A 24,070-nucleotide genomic window follows, 5' to 3' on the forward strand; every position below is an offset into this window, starting at 1 on the left:
CAGACTTGGGTAAACTTATACTTTCAGGAGGCAGGGGTGCTGCCATGGTGGGCCCCAGAAGGAAGTGTACAGGTCCTCCGAGGTAGTTTAGGCCTTAGACCCAGTTGCCCAGTGAGTTTGGATGGGGAGCAGCCTCCTGCCCTGGCCTTAGAGAATCCTGAGAAGCTGTTTGGCATAGTTGACAGGGAGAAAGCAGCACCCCCTTCTGGCCAGTTCCTTCCCTGCGTGCGGCTGAAACTCCTGTATCCGGCACATATGTCTCTCACCCTACTCCCATTATTGGGGTCTCTACTCACAGGGCACCAGCAGACTGTAGCTTCCCCTGGAACATAATGCTTTATTGTCACTTTAGGGTGAGTTCTCAGGCAGGTGGAGCTGTTGCATGTCTTTGCTGGAGGGAAGTGCCCCATCTCACACTTGGGGAAAGTGAGGCCCATGGTGACCAGGGAATCTTCCCTAATGGCACACCTATGAATGGCAGATTGGGCCCAGCCCCCATGGCTTCCGTGGGAGCAGGTGGGTTATTCATAGGCTGCCTTACCCCCACTTCCTGGCTATTCCCATATCCCCTCAAAACTGCCCTCACCATAACATACCCTCCCCCATGAGTAACTACCACCTTTCTACAACAGTCATTCTTAGGTGGTCAGCACCACATCCCGGATGGTGTTATTACACTCGTGTCCCTCTGTCCACTGTCATTTTCCTGCGGTATGGTGTCGCTCTGCCTGGTTCCTCATGACTGGAGCCCATCAATTAGTGAAGACCCGTCCCTCAGGTCTAGGCCCTGCAGTCTCCTTCCCACGGCCCCACCTGCAGCCTACCTCACTTGACATATCCCAGAAATCGAGGCCATCACCTGGACTGCGCTCCCAGGCAAACCTCCTCGAGGCCTCCCATTCCCCTTTAGCCTCAGTCAGAGGACCAAGGCCCTATCCCAAGGCGAGTGCCCGCCCCCATGACCTCACCTCTCCCGGGCTGGGGGGCGGGGCAAGGGGCGCTGACCTCAGAGCCGCGCATTCCTCGGCCCCCAGCCGGCTCCCCCAACCCGGGGACGAGGAGGGCGGGGCCGGTCCGGGCCGGCCGAGCCGAGGGGGCTGGCGCCGCGCCAGGGCGCCCTCAGTTGGAGAGAAAGTCGATGGCGGCACGCACGGAGCGATTGGTGCTGACGTCGACGGCAGTGACCTTAATCTCGGTGTCGCCAAACTGCATGGCGGCGCGGATCTCGCGGCGGCCGGGGGTTGCGGCGGTGCCATCGGGGCCGCCGTCGGCGGGCTCGAGCTCCAGGCTGAGCGCGCCGCACTTGCGCACGCCCGGGTCGGTGATGAAGCGCGCGTCCTCGGCGGCGCAGCAGTACAGGTTGATGAGCACGCGCCGCTGGCCGGGCCGCGCGGGGCAGTAACTGCGCCGCACCTCCTCGCCCAGCGCCACCGACTGCTCGGCCGCCACGAAGCGCTCGAAGACGTCGGTGCACCAGCGGCGGCCGTCGCGCACCAGCAGCTTGTCGGGCGGGTGGCGCCCGGCCACGAAGCGGTTGAGCACGCCCACGCCGTAGGTGAGCGGCGAGCGGCGCACCCGCACCACGCCCGGGGCCTGGCCGAAGAGCACGGCGCCCTTGAGGATGGTGAGGCCCACGTCGTGCGGGACCACCACGCGCAGGCCGCGGGCGCCCAGCGCCGCCTGCACGGCGTGCTGCAGCACCGCAGACTCGGCGAAGCCGCCCACCAGGAACAGCAGCTTCACGCCCTGCACCTCGGGGCGCGCCAGCAGCGCCTCTGCGGGGCAGTGGGGAGTGGGGAGGAGAGAAAAAGTCTCTAAGGCCGCTGCTTGGTGGAGATGTCCCCTCCCTCGCCACTAAAAACTAGTCCTTTGAACTAAGTTGGGACTAAAAACAAAAAGCAAACACCACCAACAAAAAACAACACTAAATGTCTCTTGGTGCTGGTGGCTCTGGCCTGCAATCCGAGCTACTCAGATCTGAGATCTGAGAATGGTGGTTCCAAGCCAGCCCGGGAAGAAAAGTCCATGAGACTCATCTCCAATTATCCAAGCGCAAGAGGGAAAGAAAGAAAAGAAAACATGGGGATTGTGACTCAAAGAGGTAGGGTGCTAGCCTTGAGCAAAAAAACTTCTGGACAGAGCTGGAGTCCTGAGTTTAAGTCCCCTCCCTCCCCCACCGAAAAAGAACCCAAACCAAAACAACAAAAAAGTCTGGACGCCTTTCACTCAGGTGAAGACAATACTCACAGCACCCCACCTAACGCACTCCCAGATTCCCTTCTCTCCAGTGGAGGGTGAGGAATCAGGACACACATGCAAGTGGCTGCAGGTCAATGTATCCACTATACACAAAACTCATTTAGTCCCTGTGATAGCTTTTAGGGAACCCAGTTACTAACACCCTATTTTACAGCTGGGGAAACTGAGATAGTAGAGGTTCTTTAACCTGGCAGGACTACACATGATCCTCCTAGCTCTTTTTTTTTTTTCTTTTGTCGGTTGTGGGGCCTGAACTCTAGGTAGGCCTGGGCACTGTCCCTGAGCAATTCAACTCAAGGCTAATGCACTACCATTTGAGCCACAGCGCTATTTCTGGCTTTTTCTGCTTATGTGGTGCTGAGGAATCTAACCCAGGGCCTCATGCATGCAAGGCAAGTGCTCTACCACTGAGCCACCTTCCCAGCCCCTGATCCTTGTAGCTCTTGATTACCACTGCATTGCCCAGTACAGCCTTTACAGATGACTGTGGGTCTCATCCCAGTCCTGGGAGGTGTGGTAATTTCCGGGTACTGAGGAAGGAACTTATTCCCAAATCTAGAGCTAAATGAAGGGACTGAGCCCAGACACTCACCTATATGCTGGATGATCCCACTGACCGTGGGCTGAAAGAGCTCGTTCATGGCCTCACAAGACATCCGGAGCATCCCTTGTGAGGACCACTTTACAAAGTTCACACTGTAGGTGACCAAAAAAAGGGGGGGGGCACAGGCCCATAGGTCAGAGTCCAGCTGCTTACGGGGGCTTGCAACTTGTAGTCCTCATTCCCTACCCGTCTGACCAGGACTGTGAGTTGTGTGTGTGAAAGGTCCTTATTCTCAACCCCAAGAAATGACCTTGCTCTGTGCAGCACTGGCTGGCAGGCTAGGGCAGGGCAGGGAGAAAATGCACACTTGCACTTCCCCTTACCCCTGGCCCATGACTCTCCCCCTTGCCAAGTTTGGGCAGCGGGCTCCTGCTTAGATGCAGCATCTGCTGCTCTGAGTACTCCCATCCCTGTCACTGTGTTTTGCTTATGTGGAACAGATCAGGTGGGCAGTTTCCCCCATCCACTGGAGCTCAAGACTCTTGCAGGGGCATTTCCTATCAGCAAATTCTGCCCGAGCGTCCCTCTTCCCAGCACTGCCCACCTGCTCCTGCGCAGGGCGGTCTCCACGTTGTGGCCTCGTTGCTTGCGGTAGAAGTCAATGAAGGAGAAGGGCAGCGAGATGTTGAGTGCCCCCGCGCGGTGTGGGGCCGCCGTGCGTTTGCGGGCCTCGAAGGCGATGGTCAGATCCACCCAAGCTGCGGGTCGTTGCCTTTTGAAGGTGGCGATGAAGTCCTCGCCGAAGATGCGGCACAGTAACTGCTCGAAGGCCAAGTCCACTCCCACCGCGCCATAAGGGCCGCCTGCGGTGGGGCAGAGGACGGGGAGGGTGTCAGTGTCCACTCGGCCGCCAGGGGGCGATGGCGGGGCCGGCACGCGCTGCGGGGGGCGGGAGACGGTCTGCGAGGGCGCTCACCCGACGCCTTGTAGAGCTCTTTGAGCGTTCCGTGGGGCTGCTCCAGCTGGTGCACGGTCAGATCCACAGTGCCCCCGCCGCAGTCTGCCACCATGTAGCGGTCTCCTGCAGCGACCAGGGCAGGAACACACTGCCTCCTCACCCAGGGACTCCTCCAGCCCCCACCCCTGCCCCAGGTGCCAAGACCAGCCTGTGTATGTGGCTGTGTGTCTGTGTGTCTCTGTGTGTGTCTGTGATTTCAGGTGCTTGAACCCCAGGCTATCAAATAGGAGCTCAAGGTGTGGGAGAGAAAATCTAGAGGGTTAGAAATGGTTCATCCACGTGTCTGCAGAGACTCTGAAGGAGTGGATTTGGGGGTGCAGCTATGAGTAGGGTGGGGTGCTCGTGTCTGCTCAGGAGGCTGTGAGGAAGGCACTGAGGGGGTGAATGTGCTTCCTCACCTGCTTGCAGCTCTGCCCACAGCTCTCCTACACCTGACTCAACCAGGAATGTGCGGCTGTGCCGGGACCTCCGCAGCTGCTCGCGGGCTGGGTTTGGAGGAGAGCAGAACAGTGAGATTAGAAGGAACTACCACCATCTTCAACTCCATCTTCCTGCCAAGCTCCCCTCCCACCCACCTCCCAGCACCTGGAGCAACCAGCACTGAAACTCCTATGTGCCCGCTCTATGAGAGGCAATGCTGACTCCAAACCCTAGGCTCTGTATCCAAGAGCTGGAGGAAGTATTTTTTTGGACCCAAGACCTTCCTTTAACCCAACTAGAATCAGGCCACAGTCAGAACTAGGAGGACTCTGAGGAGATAGGTTGGGGGACACTGGGAGCCTGATCTCTTTCTCACTCAAGATGTCCTTTGGGAGGATGATCAAGATCAGCTTTTGGTGGCCTCAGTGCCTGGTCCTGGAATCAGGAGCTTGGAGCTGCTGAGGAATAGGGCTGGGGCTGATAGAAGACAACAGTGGATGCAAGTGACTTTCGTAAAGAGGAGTGTGGGTGGGGACGAGGGGGGGGTGGTATGTGGCTTAGTGGTAGAGTGCTTGCCTAGCATGCATGACGCCCTGGATTTGATTCCTCAGTACCACATACACAGAAAAAGATGGAAGTGGCTCTGTGGCTTAAGTGGTAGAATGCTAGCCATGCACAAAAGAAGCCCAGGGACAGTGCCCAGGCCCTGAGTTCAAGCCATAAGACTGGTTTAAAAAAAGGGGGGGGGGGCTGGCTCTCTTCTTCATCAGTGCCCACAGGGAAAGCTAAGCCTCTCCCATACTCAGACTCAGTGCTGAGTCCTGTCTTTCTCAGACCCTGCTGCCTTGGGCAACATGATCTATGGGCTCCTAGGGTCAGTGCCCTGTCTCCCCCACAGACTGAACTCTACCAGGATGTTTCTGTCCCTTCAGATTGGGCTTCTCCAGGTTAATATCCAAAATACCTCTGATCTTCCTATGCCTTGGACCTTCTAAGGGCAAATGCCTCCAAGTCCAGTGCTGGGCAGGATCCCTGGAGGTGCTTACCCTGCCTGAAGCTGGAGTCTATGGAGCGGCGCTCTCCCAGGCGCCCGGTGCCAGGGTTCCGGCTGCTCAGGTCCATGAGTTGGTGTAGATGTAGCTTTCGGCAGTAGACAGACGCAGCCTCTGGCTCCAGGGCAATAAGTAGTTGTTCTGCATTCTCTCGAGACACCAGGCCAGCCTGGGGATGGGGATGGATGGATAGGACACCATAACGGGCTGCCACCTAAGAAAGTATCTGGGGCTCCCACCTCCTCCTCTGGCATCATATCCCACCCATGCCAGGCTGCGAGGCCCCTTCATGCTGCACGCTTAGAGTTGCCTCACAGCTACCACGTAACCAGGCTGGAAAAGGTCATGGCCATGGCAAAAGGGTTGCCCAGCATGAGGGAAAGGTGTAGCTGTAGCAAGGTTCCCCTTCCCAGGTGCAGGGCTGCTCAGCCAAGCACTGGTTGGGATGTTAGCTGGGACTCTGGCATAGTATGGAGGATGCAGTGCACAGAGGAGATTGCGGGGCCACCCCACGGCTCACCAGGCTGGTGTTAGACACTGGCCACAGGCCGCCCCATTCCCAGGACAACTTTGTTCCCAGAGAATCTGCTATCGTAGGAAGGTAAGAGTGAAACTGCAGGCACTAAGTGAGGCCAGTGGGAGAGGGGGAGACACTTGGGTTCTATTGTTTCCTGCACCAGAGCAGGGGATCCCTTTGGGAAGTCCTTTAGGGTTTGTGGGGTTTTCTAGATTCTGACCAGGTGGGGGAGGCAGACTGTCCATCCTGGGCTAGCCTTTCCTGAGCTGGCATGAAGGAAGTAAGGTGGTAAGTAAGGCAGGGTAGGTAAGTGGGCAGGGGGATGCTAGGGTGGAGATGTTTATTCTGGTTGATGATAGCCCTGCTTCCCCCCTGATCCCTGCAGGTATACCCACGGGGCCCCCTGCCAGCTCCTCCCAGGGACAGGCATCCCTACAGAACAAATGCCTGAATGATACCTGGCCACAGGTACAGATGTACTGGGGACCTTGGAATCTCTAAGGGGGCCCACAGGCAAATCCCAAGGGCAAGGCCAAGCCTGTGAAATTGTAACTCCTCTGACCTCACTGGAGAGGATAGTGTGTGAGCGCCCCTGACCCTCCCCGCCAACCTTTCCCCTGACCTTTGGCATTTCTGTGATAGGAAGACCAGCACATACTGGCCACAGTCACTCCTTTGAGTTTCACAGTCCTTTTCCTCTGGTCAGGAACCTACAGTGACTGGGGCCGGGGCAGGAGTGTTCCTGAAAGTCCGCTGGCAGCTGAAGTGGGCATTCTTGGTGTCTTACATGCTGCCAGGAGGACTGGTTGCTGTTCCTGCTCTTGTGCAACTTTCACAGCCCAATAGGAACCAGTCTGATTGATCAGATGTCCCTCTCAGTCCCCCAGCGATCAATGACTGATGGGGACCCTTGCTTCACTGTAGCCGGTTCTGCTAAATTCTCCCTCAGAGCTCCTGTGTGCTCAGGCTCAGGGTGGACCCCAGTAAAACCAACCCTTGCACAGCTCTCTCATTTCCTACTTCCTAGCTCTTTTTTTCCTCCTGAAAGCTAACAGATAACCCCCCCCCCCCCCCACACACACACACACAGCATAGGCTCTGCTTCTATCTAGAAAACCTGACTTAAGACCTTGTCTCCACTGGGCTGTGCCTCTTGTCCATCTGCCTATTCCTGCAGGCCTGTTCCCTTTCTTGGTGATAATAGTCTTCCCAAATTCCCAGCACAGAAAGGCCGGAGGCCTTTGCTCAATGACTAGGTGGTCCCAGAGGTGGCAGGGAAATGAAGTGTGGGGCCTCCAGAGCTTTCTCAGGCAGTGTCCCCAGCCCCAGGCCCATCCTCACCAGGTAAGCGGCCTCCCGCATGAACTGCTTTGCTGGCTGTTTCCAGATGGCTGGCACCGTCAACACCCAGCGCACAGAGTCCTTCTCAGGCAGAGATGGGCACTGCTCTCTTAGCTCCTGAAGCAGGAGAGGACAGTCAGGGGAGAGCTGGCTAGGGGCATCTTCCACTCTCTCTGGGAGTTGGAGGAACTAATCAAACCCCAGGAAGGACTTCCGAGCTGAGTTGGAAGAGTGTCCCCTCCCCACTGGTTCTGGTACAGGTTCTACAGACAGGAAGACAAGAGACAGGGAAAGATGGCCTGTGACCTCTATAGTGAGGACCTAACTGATGGACAGCGGACAGTAGGGAATAGGAGGGCCCGGGAGTCCCTGCCACAGGGCTGAGCAGCACACCTGCAGAGCATGCTCCTTGAAGAAACGGAGGGCATGGGCAAACACCTCCAGGGCCGGCATCTTCTTCCCATTTACTGCCTCTAGCTGGGTCTTCAAGGTGAGATCCTGGAGGATACCGGGTCAGTATGCAGGAAGGAGGTCATAGCTCGGCCCCATTTCCTAGAGTTTCCCAACCCTGTTTCACCCCAGTCCCAAGTTAGTTCTGCTCCTGCCTCTTCTCAGTCACGTCCATCTTGTATTCCTTGCTCACTGAGCCCTGCCAGTATGAGTCCTGCCTACAGTGACTAAGCACCGCCCATCTCCCGGTTCTTCCCGCCACTCTTTAGCTGGCCTTCTTAGCCATCCTTCAGGGGTCACCTGCTGTGTCCCACCTTCCACTAACCCTGCCCCTTCCCAGCCCTGTCTTGCCTTCCTGGCCAAAGCCCCGCCCTGTAGTGGCTCACAGTGGCACTGTGTATCTTCATCTTGAATTTTTCAAAGTACAGCCAGTCCCGTGCCTCCTCGGGGTCCAGGTCGTGGTAGTAATCCCGGGCAGTATAGCCAAAACTGTGAAAGGTGCCCTCTGGGGTCAGCAGCAGACAAGTAGGGGTCTTCTGGTGGGCCACACCGGGATCCCCACCCTCCCATTTCCTGCCAAGGCACAGGGTGGTCAGTGGTGTCTGTGGCTACCTTTCCTTAGTTGGGGCTGTGGGCTCACTGTGATCCTGGGCAGGACACAACTTTGAGTCTCAGTCCTTCTCTCTACAGAATGGGAATAATAATAGTGCCTCCCTGGGTTGTGGTGAAGAACAAATGGCACCCAACTAAATCTCCATAAACACCACCGTGGATCCTTCCCCATCCCATCTGACCCCTGGCCCTTCTCTTAACCCCCTTTCCTTTCAATCAGGCACCTCATTTGACTGCTGCTTTCTGGACCCTTACAACAGCAGCCAAGTCATCATCCATTGGCTTGGATCTGACCTTGCTGTCCTCAAAGTTGTCTTCCAAGGCCAGGCTCCTTCAAAAAGTCCCCCCTCTCTCTCTTCTCTTTACTAACCTTCCTTTTCTTTCCTTTCCCTTCATTCCCTCTCCTCCTTTTTTTTTTTGTCGGTCATGGGCCTGAACTCTGGGCCTGGGCGCTGTCCCTCAGCTCTTCAGCTCAAGGTTAGCACTCTACCCCTTGAGCCACAGCATCACTTCTGGCCTTTTCTGCTTATGTGGTGCTGAGGAATCGAACCCAGAGCCTCATGCATGCAAGGCAAACACTCTACCCCTGAGCCACCTTCCCAGCCCCACCCCCCCTCCTCTCCTTTCTTTCTTTACTTTTCTATTAAAGGCTGTCACTCCACCACTTCCAGCTTTTTGTTGGTTGGTTAGAGATAAGAGTCTCTCCAGATTTGTCTGCCTGGGCTGGCTTTGAGCCGAGATCCTCAGATCTTAGTCTTTTGAGTAGCTAGGATTACAGGCATGAGCCCTGGGCATCTAGCCCTCCTTCAAATTCTCTCATGCTCACTTCTGTCTGACCCATGTTAGCAGCTACGTCCCAGGAGACTGCATCTCAGCAAGTCTCCCTAATCTGAATGACATCATAAACTGCTCTCTGCAGGCATTAGGGTAGAGCTCCCATGATCTAACAGCTTTATTAGAAGGAGAGGACAGTCACTGGTGGTTCAGGCCTATAAGCCTACTACTCAAGAGGCTCAAATCTGGAGGATTGTGGTTTGAGCCTGAATAAAAAAGTTCACTAGACTCCATCTCCAAAGTATTCAACAAAAAGTAGGGATGAAGCATGGCTCAAGTGGTAAAATGCCAGCAAGCTGAGTGAATATGAGGTCTTGAATTCAAAACCCAGTAGTGGTGAGAGAGGGAGGGGGAGGAAGAGAAGGAGGGAGGAAGGTAGAGGTGGAAGGGGGAGGAAGAAGGTGAGGGAGAGGGAAAGGGAGTGGGAGAGGGAGAAGGACAGCAGACACAGATATGTACAATAGATGTACTCCTTACCTCTGGCTATATTATGACCTGTACCACCTGAGAACTTTGCCAGCAAAAAGGCCATCACTAAATGTAGTCCCTCCCAAACCATGAACTAAGGTAATCCTCTTTGTTTGGCTGGGGGAAGAGTCCTAGGGCTTAACTCAGGGCCTGGGCACTGTCCTTAAACTTTTTTTTTTTTCCTTCTCAAGACTAGTACTCTGCCACTGGAGCCACAGCTCTACTTCTGGCTTTTTGGTGCTTAATTAAAGATAAGAGTTACAGACTGGAGCTGGGTGCTGGTGGCTCACACCTGCAATCCTAGCTACTCAGAAGGTGAGATCTGAGGATCACAGTTCAAAGCTAGCCCAGTCAGGAAAGTCTGTGAGACTCCAATAAACCACCAGGAAACCGGAAGTGATGCTGTGGCTCGTGGTAGAGTGCTAGTCTTGAGCTGAAGAGCTGAGGGACAGTGCTCAGGCCCAGAGTTCAAGCCCCATGACAGACCAAAAAAGAAAAAAAAAAAAAAAAGCTACAGACTTCCCTGCCTGGGCTGGCTTCCAACCATGATCTTCAGATCTCAGCCTCCTAAATGAATAGGATTAAGGGCAGGAGCCATTGGCACCCAGATTTTTTTTCTTAATAAAGCAGCCTGTCTGAAGTATTGTGTTATAGTAATGAAAAATTGATTTAAAAATCGATATAGATGTTTTCACACAAAACTCAATGACATACAAAATGCATTTTTTTTTTTTTGGGTCCGGTCATGGGGCCTGAACTCTGGGCCTGGGCACTGTCCCTCAGCTCTTCAGCTCAAGGCTAATGCTCTACCACTTGAGCCACAGCGCCACTTCTGGCTTTTTTCTTTTTGCTTATGTGGTGCTGAGGAATTGAACCCAGGGCCTCAGGCATGCAAGGCAAGTGCTCTACCACTGAGCCACCTTCCCAGCCCCCAAAATGCATTTTTTGAAACATATCTTCCATATCCAGAGATGTGTGACTGGTACACCTCTGAACCTCTGTCACCTTATTTTTCATTTTACCTGTGTGAGAACTAAGAATCGGCCTCTAGAAAGGTAACCCCCTAAGATCCCAGGGCAAGTTTTAAAAGGACACTCATTGCAGCAATATGCATAATTGTGATGAATGAGAGAGAAAAAATCCTAAAAAAAAAAAGAGGGATAAACAATGACAGGAGGGTGTCCAGTGGAATAGGACACAATTTTGAAATTAAAATCAAAGCCCTAGCTTGGGGTTGTAGCTCAGTAGTAGAATACCTATCTAACATATTGCCAGGCCCTAAGTTTGATCCCCAACACTGCAAAAATAAATAAAAAAAAATAAAAATTTAAATTTAAAAATCAATAAGGGGCTGGGAAGGTGGCTCAGTGGTAGAGCGCTTGCCTTGCAAGCCTGAGGCCCTGGGTTCGATTCCTCAGCACAACATAAGCAAAAAGGAAAAAGCTGGAAGTGGCACGGTGGCTCAAGTGGTAGCGCGCTAGCCTTGAGCTGAAGGGCTGAGGGACAGCGCCCAGGCCCAGAGTTCAGGCCCCACAACCGGACCCAAAAAAAAAAAAAAAATCAATAAGATCTGAGCGGGTGCTGGTGGTTCATGGCTGTAATCCTTGCTACTCAGGAGGCTAAATCTTAGGATGGCAATTGAAAGCTATCACAGCAAAAAAAAGTTTGTGAGACTCTTATTGCTAATTAACCACCAGAAAACCAGAATTGGTTCTGCGACTTAAAGTGCTAGAGTGCTAGCCTTGAGCTGAAAAAGCTCAGGGACAGTGCTCAGGTCCAGAATGCAAGCCCTGTGACACACACACACACACACACACACACACACACACACACACACACACACACACACACACACACACACACACACACACACACACACACCCCTCTTATTTTCTGCAGAGTGCAGAAGAGCTCCACACACACACACACACACACACACACACACACACACACACACACACACACACACACACACACACACACACACACACACACACACACACACACACACCCCTCTTATTTTCTGCAGAGTGCAGAAGAGCTCCAACTGAGCACTGAAGCCCACCTCCCAGTCTCCTGTCACTGGGAAATCCCAGTCTAGGGATGGAAGGGGTTCACACAGAGACTATATGGCTAGGGCCAAGCTATGTCAGAGTTTGAGGACAACCATCCCCCCACTTCCCACCTTCTCCCAGCCCAGCAGCCTTCACCTCATCATGTGGATAGCCTCAGGGTCACTGGCAAAGCTGAAGGCATAGCCACTGGATGTGGTACCGAAGTCAATAGCCACCACCACGGAGAAGGAGGCCTGCTGGGGGGCTCGAGTCTCCGGCTTCTGTAAGTCCAAGACCTAGAGTTAGCAAGCAGCCAAGCAGGGACCAGCCAACTGCCAGCAGGGAACACCTCCAGGGCTGGCTGTGGTCCTAAAAAGTTCCTCCCTACCTCACCCTCTCTGCTCCTTTCCTAGATTCCGCTCTGCTCCCAAGCTCCAGGCTGAGTTCTGGACATGTCAGCTGCTCTGAAAGCCCAAGGCCCTTCTGGTAGTCACTTGCACATTTGCACTCAAGTGCCTGCTTTCCTGCTTCCAATTCTCCACTCACCTTGTGCCTGGCTTTTCAAAGCCCGCCCCCATCTCACACCATCTTCAGAGCCTGCCACCAGCCTAGGCCCAGCTGGGAGCAATTTCATTTCTCTGGGCAGCTTTATAGCATATGGACCTATGTATATTTCATCCTCTTTCTTGGGTGGCTACAGTGACACAAACCAGACTCTTGTCTGGTTTTGTAGCACACAGAGAGAGAGGCCTCTGCTCATGTGGACTGGCCCTGGTTTTTCTCAGGCTCCCTGAGAACAATGGGGTCCCCAAGCTGGATCCCCAGGGCAAGACCCTCCAGGGCATTTTGGTGTCACCCAGGAGTATGGGGGCTGGGGAGGCCATGTCCTGGAGACTTCAAGAGAGTAGTTTCCAAACTTTTTTTTTTTTTTTTGGTCATAGGGCTTGAACTCAGGGCCTGGGTGCTGTCCTGAGCTCTTTTACTCAAGGCAAGCACTCTACCACTTTGAGCCACAGCACCAATTGGTGGCTACTGGAGAAAAGAGTCTCGCCATCTTTCCTGCCCCACCTGGCTTTGAACCTTAATCCTCAGATCTCAGCTTCCAGAGTAGCAGGATTATAGGCAAGAGCTACCAATTCCAGCCTCCAGAATCTTTTAGCCACATACCTCTTCTGCCCCAGATATGGGTTGGTTTAAGGTGGGGCTGTGCTTGGCAGGTAGGGGAGTAACCCTGGCCCCAGTTCTCTCAGCACCTAGAAAACCCACGTCTGCTTGCCACTAGCCCCCGTGGCCCCCTCCCCGTTCCTCCCCTCCAGCTATTTCCTGCCATGGTTTAGCCAGGCACAACCCTCCTCCATGCTACCTAGGCCACGCCACTGTCCCCTAGGCTTACTGGAGACTGCGAGGGTGTGAGGGGGGCAATGCCACAGCTTTCCTGGGTCCTTGGTGAGCCGGGTGGGCTGGGCACCGGGGACCGTTCTGGGCTGGAACCTGCGGAGAAGAGAGGGCAAGTCACCCTGGAACAATCAGGGCAGTTGGGTCTGGCACTGGGAGGTGCTCTGTCAGCCCTTGCTAGACAGAGGTAAGGGCCCCCTCCCCAGGTTGCAAGAAGATGTATGAGGCAGGGGCAGAGGCTAAGGTCCTAAGGTCTTATTAGTTTGAGGGAACCTCCCCTACATATCATTGGGGCTCAGTGTTGGCCCCAGAACCTCTCAGACACAGCAGACAGGCATTGTGTGTGGGGAGACTGAGCCCAGAGTTGGGAGGGATGGGACAAGTGAGCTCCTGGGGACAGGAGCCAGAAGAGGCGGGAGCTTCAGACATATAATGGCTGGGAGGTAGGGCAGCCAGCCCAGAGGTGGGGCTGTGCCTTTCTGTTAAAGTTGGGCCACATGGTTCTAATCAAGACTTAAGGCAACTCCCCCTTCCCCCTTTCCCTCCCCTCCACGAGCCACAGACAGACCCAGCTGGCTGCCTGGGGACCACAGGAGAGAGAGAGCGGCACCTCCCCCAATCCAGCCTGAGCCTAAGGATATATGTAATGCTAGGAAGTCTGGTTACCTACACACACACACACACACACACACACACACACACACACACACACACACACACACACACACACACACACACACACACACACACACACACACCAGGAGAGAGACACCAAGATGATCTTTGCTAAGGATCATGGGGGTAAGGGGTGCTGGGGCTATCCTGAGACAGGCATGAAGACCTCTGGATAAATCAGCCTATCTGTCAGGCTGTACACTGCCACAGGGCAGAGGATCCTGCTTCTTCACCCACAGTCTGGCCAAGGGACTCTAGACAGGGCTATGTGCGTTGACCTTGGGCTAACCCAGGCAAATATATAAGGGGTTGGGGGTGAAGGAGATCCTAGGAAGTGGCTGTAGTCTGGATGCCAGCGGGGCAGGGACATGAGAGTCACACTCTGAGGGTTCCCCTTCCAGCACAGACTTGGTCTTGCCACCAGCTCCAGCTTGAGAGGCCAAATTGCTGTGGCCAGAGCCTGGGAAGGGAGGCAGGAAGGAAGGGCCAGCCCGCCAGGTCTTTGTGAATGGACTTCCTGAGGAGTGTCCTCCTGCCTGCCCTGCCTCCCACCCCCGCAGAGCCAGAGCCTGCTCTGGGACCAGGCCAAATGCACAGGGCTCAGGGCAAACATGCCCACCTGCAGATGCTTCCCCCAAGGTCCTGGGCACACAACTGTACAAAATATAGGCAAAAGCATACAATCATATGCACACAGACCCTCCCTACATATACAGGTGCACACACATGCACACACAGATAAACACTGAAGGTTCTTGGGAACAAATCTATTCAATGCACATAATGTCCCCTCCCCCATTCTCATATCTGCATAGAGTTTCTGTGAACAGGTCTGGCCTAGTCTCATATTCATGTTTACATACACAGACTTATGTACAGAATTCTCCCTGATATGAACGCACACCACACACATGCACACACACATGCACAACACATTCACAGCTTCCAGAAGCCTCTGCTGGAGAGGTCTATGTAGGTAGCAGCCAGTGAATATCTATAGCCCAGTGAGGGAGGTGTGGTCAGGACTGAGCTGGGATGGGGGTCTTACCGATGTACAGCCCCTGCATGCCCACCTCTGGGACAGCCAGCATCCTTGCAGGCTCTGGAGCTGTCAACAGGAACACACAAACAGAATGAGGTTGAATTGTTCCTCTGCCCTGTATGTTTATTTATGCTACTTGTTTATTTTTGTCTGGAGTCTTTGAAGCTAACCCGGACATCATGATGTTTCACCTATCAACTCCTCAGTATATTTCTCTTAACAAAGATTATGGGGAAAACACCACCACAACCCCATTATCATAGCGAATCAAATTTCCAGCAAGTCCTTCATTCCCTTTTAAACCTTTGTTCTACTGACCCGGCTTAGCTCAAAAAATGACAATGAACCCCAAGACAAGTATTCAAATTTTGTTTTTGTTTTTTTTTTCCTTTCATGCAATTGTTTCTAACATATTTATAAGATGATTTCTTTGTTGCTTTGTATGTCCCTCCCCCATGGTATAACCCATGCTTTCACTGTATTTGATGTTGGTATAATTTGTGGAGGGGAAGGCAAAAAACAAATCGTTTAACTAGGGATACAGGTGGACCCATTGCAACAATGAGATGTACAGTGGTTATGTCAAAAAACGAACTTTACAACTTAGATGGGGGTGGGGGGGAGGATGGGAAGAGATGGGAAGAAGAAACAAAGAGGAGGCAAAAATGCTTGATAAGAAATGTACTCATTATCTTGCCCATGTAATTGTAACTCCTCTGTACTGTATTCTCACAATAAAAAAAAAAAAAAGAAAACAAAACAAAACAAAAAAAGACTTTGCTAAGCCGGGCGGCTGGTGGCTCACGCCTGTAATCCTAGCTACTCGGAGGCTGAGATCCGAGGATCACGGTTCAAAGCCAGCCCGGGCAGGAAAGTCCGTGAAACTCTTATCTCCAATAAACCACCAGAAAACCAGAAGTGGCACTGTAGCTAAGTGGTACAGCACTAGCCTTGAGCTGAAGAGCTGAAGGACAACATTCAGGCCCAGAGTTCAAGCCTCACGACCGACAAAAAAAAAAAAAAAAAAAAAGACTTTGCTTTGTAAGAATCAGATCTTCTTCAATGTGTTCTAATTGCAGAAACAAAATCATACCCAGATAATCATGTAAGTGATTTTGAGATGACAAATAATGTATGGGAATGTGGCAGCAGTGTGGGATGGAGAGGACCTTGTAGACCCTTTTTTATACTTGATTTTATATAAAGTATAAGAGCAAGTTTTGGGGGGAGAACAGTACTAGGGTTTGAACTCTGAGCCTCACATTTTGCTAGGCAAGTGCTCTACCACTTGAACCACGTCCTTAGAATGCAACTGCAAATCTGGATGGATTTGAAGTGGCAGAGCAGGGGTGGCGCCTGACCCAGTTTGCACTTGGGGATGACCACAAACTTGGGCTGCATATGAGGATAGACTGCTGGGAGGCAATATGGAAGTGGAAGTCCACATAGACTGCTATAGCTCTCCAGGCTCCAGGATGGTGGCTGCTGTGTACCTTGAGACAGAACTGGAGACATTTAGGAGGCAGTAGCTAAAATCAACACAGCCAATTAGATTGGTCATGGGGATTAGGAAGAGGATGTTATGGTGACATTGTCTGGCTCTGCTGGGAGATGGATAGAGCTGGAGAACACTGGAAAAGGGACAGACTAGTAATGGGAAAGCACATAGTCTGGGGTGCAGTTTAGAATTAAGAGAACTTAGTTGGACTCTGGTGGCTACTAGTTACTCAGGAGGCTGAGATCTGAAGCTCGAAGTTCAAAACCAGCCCAAGCAGAAGAGTCTAGTAGTCTTATTTCCAATTAACTACCAAAAAGGCAGATGTCGAGTTGTGGCTCAAGTGGTAGAGTACTAGCCTTGAAGGAAAAAGCTAAAGGACAACACCTATGTCCTAGTTTAAGCCCCAGTGCCTGTGTGTGCACACACATGCATGCGCAAGCACACACACACACTCACACACACACACACACATACACACCCTAAGAGAACATACATATCATGCAGTCAGATGATATGTGATCTGGAGGTCAGGAAGAAATCTGAGTTGGAGATGTGCATTTGAGTCACTGTCACGGCCAATAGCAGTGTACATGTAGAGGTGAAGGAGATGAGAGAGGAGAATGAATAGAGGAAGGTGAGCTGGTCTAGGGACTGAGAAGCCTCCTGTAGTTTCATGAAGAGCACTCACTATAAGAGAAGTGAGTGAAGCTAGATGTATTTCAGAGGTCTTTGGATGGGAATGCAAACACAGGCAGGTAAGCCAGGTGAGGTGTGAGGGAGAGGTGAAAGAACTGAGAATTGGGAATAGATACAAGGGCAGTGGCTAGAAGCAGGCAAAGAAGGACATTCATTTTGTTTTGTATGATAGGAGGAACTCAAGCTTGTGTTTGTCAAGTTCTAGGCATCAGGCTCTAGGTAGACTCTGCCAAATCCCTACCCGCTTTGTTACTGAAACTGTAACCTCGGGCTTGGCAGCACTGGCATCACCCTGCATCACCCAGAAGCTTGTTAGAAATGCACAGCCTCAGGCCTTGTCTCTGAGCTGCCGAATCACAGCTTATGTTTTACGGACATCCCCAGGTAACTGGATGCATGTTTTAAAGTGTGAAAAGGGGGCTGGGAAGGTGGCTCAGTGGTAGAGCGCTTGCCTTGCATGCCTGAGGCCCTGGGTTCGATTCCTCAGCACCACATAAGCAAAAAGAAAAGAGCCGGAAGTGGTGCTGTGGCTCAAGTGGTAGAGCGCTAGCCTTGAGCTGAAGAGCTGAGGGACAGGGTCTAGGCCCAGAGTTCAGGCCCCACAACCGGACCAAAAAATAAAATAAAATAAAGTGTGAAAAGGGTCTGCACAAGAGTCTCTGAGGCTCACCAGTCTACAGATGACCAATACTACTGTCCTTATCTACAGGCCTGGTTGCTCCTCTAAACAAAGGTTGGGGCTGTCCAGGGCCCACTCCCTCTCTGTGGCCTGGTCAGGAAGTTTTGCTAACAAAACACAAGCAGACACAGAGCTGGACACTGGCACACCCATGCACACATGTACACACCCTTGCTCATACACCGTTTGAACAAACCCAGCCTCATCATGGACACACCCAGACTCCCACATATTTTTGTGTATTGCAGGGTATTCCTGTATGACCAGCACCATGGAGGTTTCCAGACACAGGCAGTCTAGCCACCTCCCTGTCCCTAGAAGTACACGGTTGGTTATTCAGGAATCAGAATCAGAGGAAGGATAGGGGTTGGCTGTGGGTGTCCAGAAAGCAGTAGGATGATGCCAAGCAAAGAGTAAGCCAATAGAGGGGGTCAGTGGGGACTTTGGGAGCCAGGGACAGAAGCACAGCTCAGGGTGACAGAATGGTGTGCTGGCAATGATCCTCAAACTCCCCAGAGCTGACACTGTGCCTCTTTTCCCAGTTCTGTATTCATGGACATCCCAATGGTAGCTTGAAATCAGCCATGGTTGGGAGAATTTACTCTACTAAAATCAGCAAACTCTCCACATCAGGCTTCTTTGTCTCTCTCAAGAGAGTTGATTGTAAAATATTTTCCCTCTCAGAGGGTTGTGGCTGGATCAAAGCCACAAGGGCAGGGCTAACAGCTCTATTTGTACATTTCAATTCCTCAGAAACCCTTTATTAGGCATTTCTTTATGCCAGGTTCTGAGGGAAGTGCTGGGAATCACTGTTGAATGAATGAATGGATTTTCTATTGTACCTAGAATTGCCAAGAAAAGACTGGCAACTGTATGCCTATGATCTCTCCAATTCTGAAGCTTGTCAAGTTATCTAAGTGTAAGCTACACAGAATATCCCTTATACTGGGGTCTTAGGCTGAGGGCTGATTAAGGCACCTGGCATGAGTGCATCATGTCACCTTTTCTAAAAATGGGTGACACTGGAGACTTGTGAGGACCAAGTTTGGAAGGTATTGATTAAAAAAAAAAAAAGCAAGTTGGGCATGTGTGAACAATGTTTTTCCCTTCACTATGTGGATGCTGTATTTTCTTTTTTTTTTTTTTTTGGGTCCGGTCATGGGGCCTGAACTCTGGGCCTGGGCGCTGTCCCTCAGCTCTTCAGCTCAAGGCTAGCGCGCTACCACTTGAGCCACCGTGCCACTTCCAGCTTTTTCCTTTTTGCTTATGTTGTGCTGAGGAATCGAACCCAGGGCCTCAAGCATGCAAGGCAAGTGCTCTACCACTGAGCCACCTTCCCAGCCCTGGATGCTGTATTTTCACTTGTTAATGTTTGGTTTTACTGAGAATTTCATCTTACTCATCCTGAGTTAACTGGGAAGGAAGTAGGAACTGAGTCAATTTATGCTAAAGTCGAAGTTTCCTCGGATTCCCTGAGAAACAGAGGTAGAACAGTGTGGAAACCACACAAGAAGTCACACACTCCTGTGTATCTTTAGGGTCCCTCTTCATGCACACCCCCAAAAACATTAAAGGAGAATGTGATCATGGGGCTCAGGATAAGCTAGCTCCTGAAACTAGGTCTGGGCAGAGTCTATAGCTAGAAATGGGAGAAGGAAGACCTCTATTTCAGGGATTCAGTAATTTCAGCCTGGTGATTCCTATGAATCTGAGAGTAATTGGGTGGAGCAGTTTGATTTACACAGAAAATAACTCCACTTTCACTCTGCAAGAGCATGCCAAATTCTGGCCCCAGCCTGACCCTTCCTTAACTCACCCAGAGACAAATTGTACATGGACAAATTCTTAACTCTTGGCCTCATGTTGACCTCTAGTCTTCATAGTCACCTTGACCCCTGGCCCTGACTTCTGTTCAATAGATGTGGCCAAATAGGACCCACTTCTAAGACTTCCCTGAGTGTTCCCTGCCTCACAATAGCTAGGGAGAGGATTCTCTGAGATCTCTTCCTGGGGTGGAGGCCCCTGGCACTCTGCAGGTATGTGCTATGGCTGAGTTTCAGGACTCCACAGATGAAGGTGTGGATGAAGAGGTTCCCTCCTTCCAGTCCAGCTACCTGCTCTGCACCCTCCAGCCTGCTCAAGGACCAGGATTGTCATTTGGCTATGTGAGGCCTCAGGCATTTCTTCCAAGCCACAGACAGGGTCAACCAACCAGGGTGTAATACAGGCCAGATCACAAATGGCACCTCAAAGGCTGCCCCACCCTATTTCTGGAGAGAAGCCCATGGGGAGAGGTGTGTGTGGGGAGGTCCTCCCTCCTATACTGGGACAGAAGTGACAGAGCTGCTTCCCACAGTCCCTCCTTGTCTTCAACTTTGCTTTCCATATATCCTGACCCCTCCCCTTGGGTCCTCATCATGGGAGCAGCCCGTTCACAAACAACCTCTGTGTCACAGCACCCTGAAGCCCCCCATCTCTGCCCAGTGGTGCCCAATGACCCTGCTCACTGACCTGACTCCTGGGTCCATCTGCTCACTGGAATCTGGTTAAGAGTTCCCTCTTGTCCGCCGCTCTCCCCCACCCAGCTTGTTCCAGGCGCCTAGGGGAGTCTAGACCCCACCCAATCTGGACTCCAAGCTGGCCTCATTCAAAGAAACCTGCGAAGTCCCCAGTGGAGGCACCCACACTTTGACCACCCATCCACCACCCTCCAGCATCCCCAGATTACAGAGCCTGGGCCCTGCCGGGCACCTCCCTCCCCAAATACACATGCATTTGACCCCCCAGTTTCCACTTGGGCTAGGCAGTCGTCTAGCCCCCCAGGGAGGCCCCAGCCCCCAGAGGCTCTCCAGCCAGCCCTCCCCCCCTTCTAGGTACAGGAGTCCCTCCTGCTCCCCGACCTCGGTACAAGTAGGGTCTCAAAGCCTGAGTAGGAGCGTTTTCGTGGGGTCTCAATCCACCCCTCCGCGCCTCTCTCGGTTTGTTCGGGGAGCCCGGCAGCCCGCACCTCACGGCCGCCCGCACCTCAGCACTCACCCCCGCCCTTCCGAGGGCTCCACGGGCTCCTACACACGCCGGGGGATCCCGATCCGCGACGTCGGTCGCCGCGCTCGCTCGACGTGCGCCCGGCCGCGGCCTCCCAGCGGCTCTGGCCCCGCGCCGCCCACCGCGCCCGCTCCCCCTCCCTCCTCGTACCCCCTCCTTCTCCCACCCCCCCTCAGGCCGGATGGCCGCGCTCCGGGCCCAGATGTGCGAGGTCGGGGCGGGGCCTGCTTGCCTGCGAGCCTCCGCCGAGGGGCCCCCGCGCCCGCGCCCCTCCCCGCGCCCCCTGCGCCTCGCCGCCGCGGCCCGCCGCGCCTCCCCGGCCCCCCGCCCCGTTCTGCGGGCGGCCCAGGAGGTGGGAGAAGCCGAGGGGGGGACGAGGGGAGAGAGGAGGAGGAATTCCAGACCCTCGCCCGCCTCCCGCTGCGCCCTCACCCGCCCCCGCAGCCCACCGTGGGGCTCAGCCCAGCCATCGGCTGCTTCCAGGGGCCTAGCTGGGGACCCCACTTTGGCCCCAGGGAACACTCAGAACTCACCCTGCCACCGCGGTAAGAAGCAGTTGCCTCTTTCATATGGGACGCACAGCCTTCTTGTCCCATGGGACCAGTTGCTTTCTTGTCCCCAGCCAGGCTCTCTTGGGGACGCTAGGAGGTGCCCTCCAAATAAGGGGTTGGTGGGGTGAAGACTTAACTCCCCCGGCTCAGCCTGCCTCGCCCCTCACCTAGGCTCTTGTGGCCCACTGCATCCGTTCTGTGACTGCTCCCCAGCCACATGGACAAGGCCTCTGCACTTCTGGGAGGGACAGTTCTGCTGTCTTCCTCCCTCTTATTTTGCATCGGCCATGTTCCCTCGTGAACTGCTTTCCCTCTTCCTCTCTGTCCTTGCTGTCCTTAATTTCAGGGTCACTATCCCAGAGGGTCCCCCTCCCCCTTTTGTGTACTAGCCCCAAAGCTTGAGCTCAGGGCCTGGGTACTGTCCCTGAGCTTTTTATGCTCAAGGCTAGTGCTCTACCACTTGAGCCACAACTTTATTTCTGTAGTTAATTGGAAGTAAAGTCTTTCACAGGGATTTCTGGCCTGGGGTTGGCTTCAAACTTTGATCCTCAGATCTCAGCCTCCTGAGTAGCTAGGATTCCAGGCATGAGTCACTAGTGCCCAGCCCAGAAGGGCCTTCTTAATGAAATCAGAGAGGAGAGGTTTGCACCTACAATTCTGGACATTTAATATCTAGCCAGGAAGCCAGCAAGGTGTTCAGGCAGCCCTTTCCACTCTCCCCCACCAAGTATGTATCTGTCTGTGTATATTATTTATGAGTGTTATTGTGTCTTTCTGTCTATATGTGTTTTTGTCTGCACTTGTCAGTGAATCTGTCAGGAGGCCTTGGTCAGGGGCTGGCAGGCCTGAAGCTCATTTCAGACTGGACCAAGCCAGGGAGGATTGCAGTGTGAGTACATGGGCAGGGGAAAGAGTCTGGCCTTGTGCACATGGCTGCTTCTTGTTTATCTCTTTCCCTTCCACGTTTGTCCATCCATTTGCTTCTCTCCCTGCCCCCAGCCTTTGGCTCATCCCCGAAGGCCACAGCAACAGGCGCCAAGCAAGAATGAAGACTTGAGGGCGATCCCTGCTTTGCAGCTCCTCCACCCTGCTTCAGGCTCCCTCAGACTGAGGCTGGAGTCACAAGCCCCACCCTTGGGCAACTTCCAGTCTAACACCAAGAAAGACAGCAAATGATCTCAGGGAATCCTCGATGCATGATAGAAGTTCAATTTAGTTGTACCCCATGGGCCTGGACAAGAATCTTGCAAAGTTCCCACCTTTCACCTCACTATGCCCTGGTGTGTTTCTCTTGCTCCTCTTCAGGTCATTTTGGGCCCATCCACTGACCTCATGGACTTTCTGTACCTCCCTGGGTGGGGGAAACATGAAGCAGGATTGGCTTCTAAATGTGTCCTCTCAGAGAGCAACCTCTTCCCACGCCAGACCTCCCTTCTCCAGGCCTCTGCCCTGGTCTTCCTCTCTCAGGGGATACCTTTGTTTCCAACCTGCTTTTATAAGCCATTTCTAGCATGCAACTGGAGAGTCATTTAAAGGTGCCACCCTGAGCTGGTGCCAGTGTGTCATGCCTACAACCCTCGCACTCTGGAGGCTGTCATCTGAAGATTATGGTTTAAAGTCAGGCGGGCAGGAAGCCCATGAGTTTTTTGTTTTATTTTGTTTTTTGGTCATGGGGCTTGAACTCTGGGCCTGGGCACTGTCCCTCAGCTCTTCAGCTCAAGGTGAATGCTCTGCCACTTGAGCCACAGCACCACTTCCAGTTTTCTCGCGCTTTATTCGAGATCAGAGTTTCATGGACTTTCCTGCCCGGTCTGGCTTTGAACCGCAATCCTCAGATCACAGCCTCCTGAGTAGCTAGGGTTACAGGCATGAGCCACTGGTGCTGGCAAGATTCTCATCTTGAATTAACTATCAAAAAGTTGGAAGTCGGCTGGGTATGTGGCTCAGTGGTAGAGTGCTTTTCTAGCAGGCATGAAGCCCTGGGATCGATTTCTCCCTACCACCTAAGCAGAAAAAGCCGGAAGTGGTGCTGTGGCTCAAGTGGTAGAGTGCTAGCCTTGAGCAAAAAAAGCTAGGGGCAGTCCAGGTTCTGAATTTAAGCCTCAATACATGCACACACGCACACCACAGGACAGGGGCTGGTGAAGGCATGATACCTCCAAACTCCTAGCTCAGGCACCGTGTTTCCTAGCTGGCAGTCAGCCGGCTACATGGGGCTAGGGGTGGGCCATGGGCAGCTTCTGGGACAGAGATCTCAACATGTTCCTCTACCAGATTCCTGAGGTGTGAGCTTCCTTCCAGGAATTACTCTGCCTGCCCCCACCCAGATGGATTTCCTCTCCATAGCCCACAGCCTCAGGCCTCAGGCTGCATGGTTTTCCTCATTGGAAATGGGGGTCCTGGAAGATCTAGCCCCTCCCCACTGCTGCAGGAGCATGATGGCTCAAGCTCCAGGCTAGCCATGGTGGCTTCTACTGGCACTACTCAGTCTAAAGCTGGTACCTCCTGCTTCATAAAAAGAAAAACGGGTTCTGGGAACTGGTGGCACATGCCCGTAATCCTCGCAACTCAGGAGGCTGAGACCTGAGGATCATGGTTTGAAGCCAGCCCGGGCAGGAAAGTCTGTGAAACTCTGGTCTCCAATTATTCACCAGAAAACTGGAAGTGGCACTGTGGCTCAAGTGGTAGAATGCTAGCTTTGAGCTGAAGAGCTGAGGGACAGCACCCAGGCCCAGAGTTCAAGCCCCACGAACAACAACAACAACAAAAAGAAAAACAGACAGGGAGGGGAGTGCTGGGTTCTGTGGCTCACACCTGTCATCCTAGCTACTCAGGACATAGAGATCAGGTGAGTTCAGGCTAGAATGGTAATAATGTTAGACCCTATCTGAAAAATAAAGCAAAAGGTCTGGAAGCATGG

General features: G+C 53.0%; 1 protein-coding gene across 1 annotated transcript; it reads right to left on the minus strand.

Moving 5' to 3' along the window:
* Positions 1-4: 4 nt before the first annotated feature.
* On the minus strand, positions 5-20,684 carry Hspa12b (heat shock protein family A (Hsp70) member 12B). The gene is made up of 13 exons (XM_042694351.1): positions 20,591-20,684; positions 14,688-14,747; positions 12,963-13,060; positions 11,726-11,850; positions 7,988-8,174; positions 7,545-7,649; positions 7,152-7,268; positions 5,288-5,462; positions 4,220-4,306; positions 3,780-3,884; positions 3,408-3,666; positions 2,852-2,955; positions 5-1,775 (listed from the first exon to the last, which is right to left on the minus strand). Exons 2-13 carry the CDS (start codon positions 14,728-14,730, stop codon positions 1,120-1,122), a joined length of 2,061 nt encoding a protein of 686 aa, XP_042550285.1. The 5' UTR covers positions 14,731-14,747; positions 20,591-20,684; the 3' UTR covers positions 5-1,119.
* Between the last annotated feature and the right edge of the window lie 3,386 nt (positions 20,685-24,070).

Source organism: Dipodomys spectabilis, unplaced genomic scaffold (genome assembly GCF_019054845.1).
Source record: "Dipodomys spectabilis isolate Male_0828 unplaced genomic scaffold, ASM1905484v1 ptg000175l, whole genome shotgun sequence".
NCBI classification, from domain to species: Eukaryota; Metazoa; Chordata; class Mammalia; order Rodentia; family Heteromyidae; genus Dipodomys; species Dipodomys spectabilis.

Bases quoted from the DNA above. Each gene is read 5' to 3' on its own strand.
- Hspa12b (XM_042694351.1), bottom strand. From the start codon at position 14,730: ATGCTGGCTGTCCCAGAGGTGGGCATGCAGGGGCTGTACATCG. The intron at 7,650-7,987 runs GTGAGCCACTAC...GGTATCCTCCAG, and splicing joins TGAAGATACACAGTGCCACT to GATCTCACCTTGAAGACCCA. The intron at 1,776-2,851 runs GTGAGTGTCTGG...ACTGCCCCGCAG, and splicing joins TGGGATCATCCAGCATATAG to AGGCGCTGCTGGCGCGCCCC.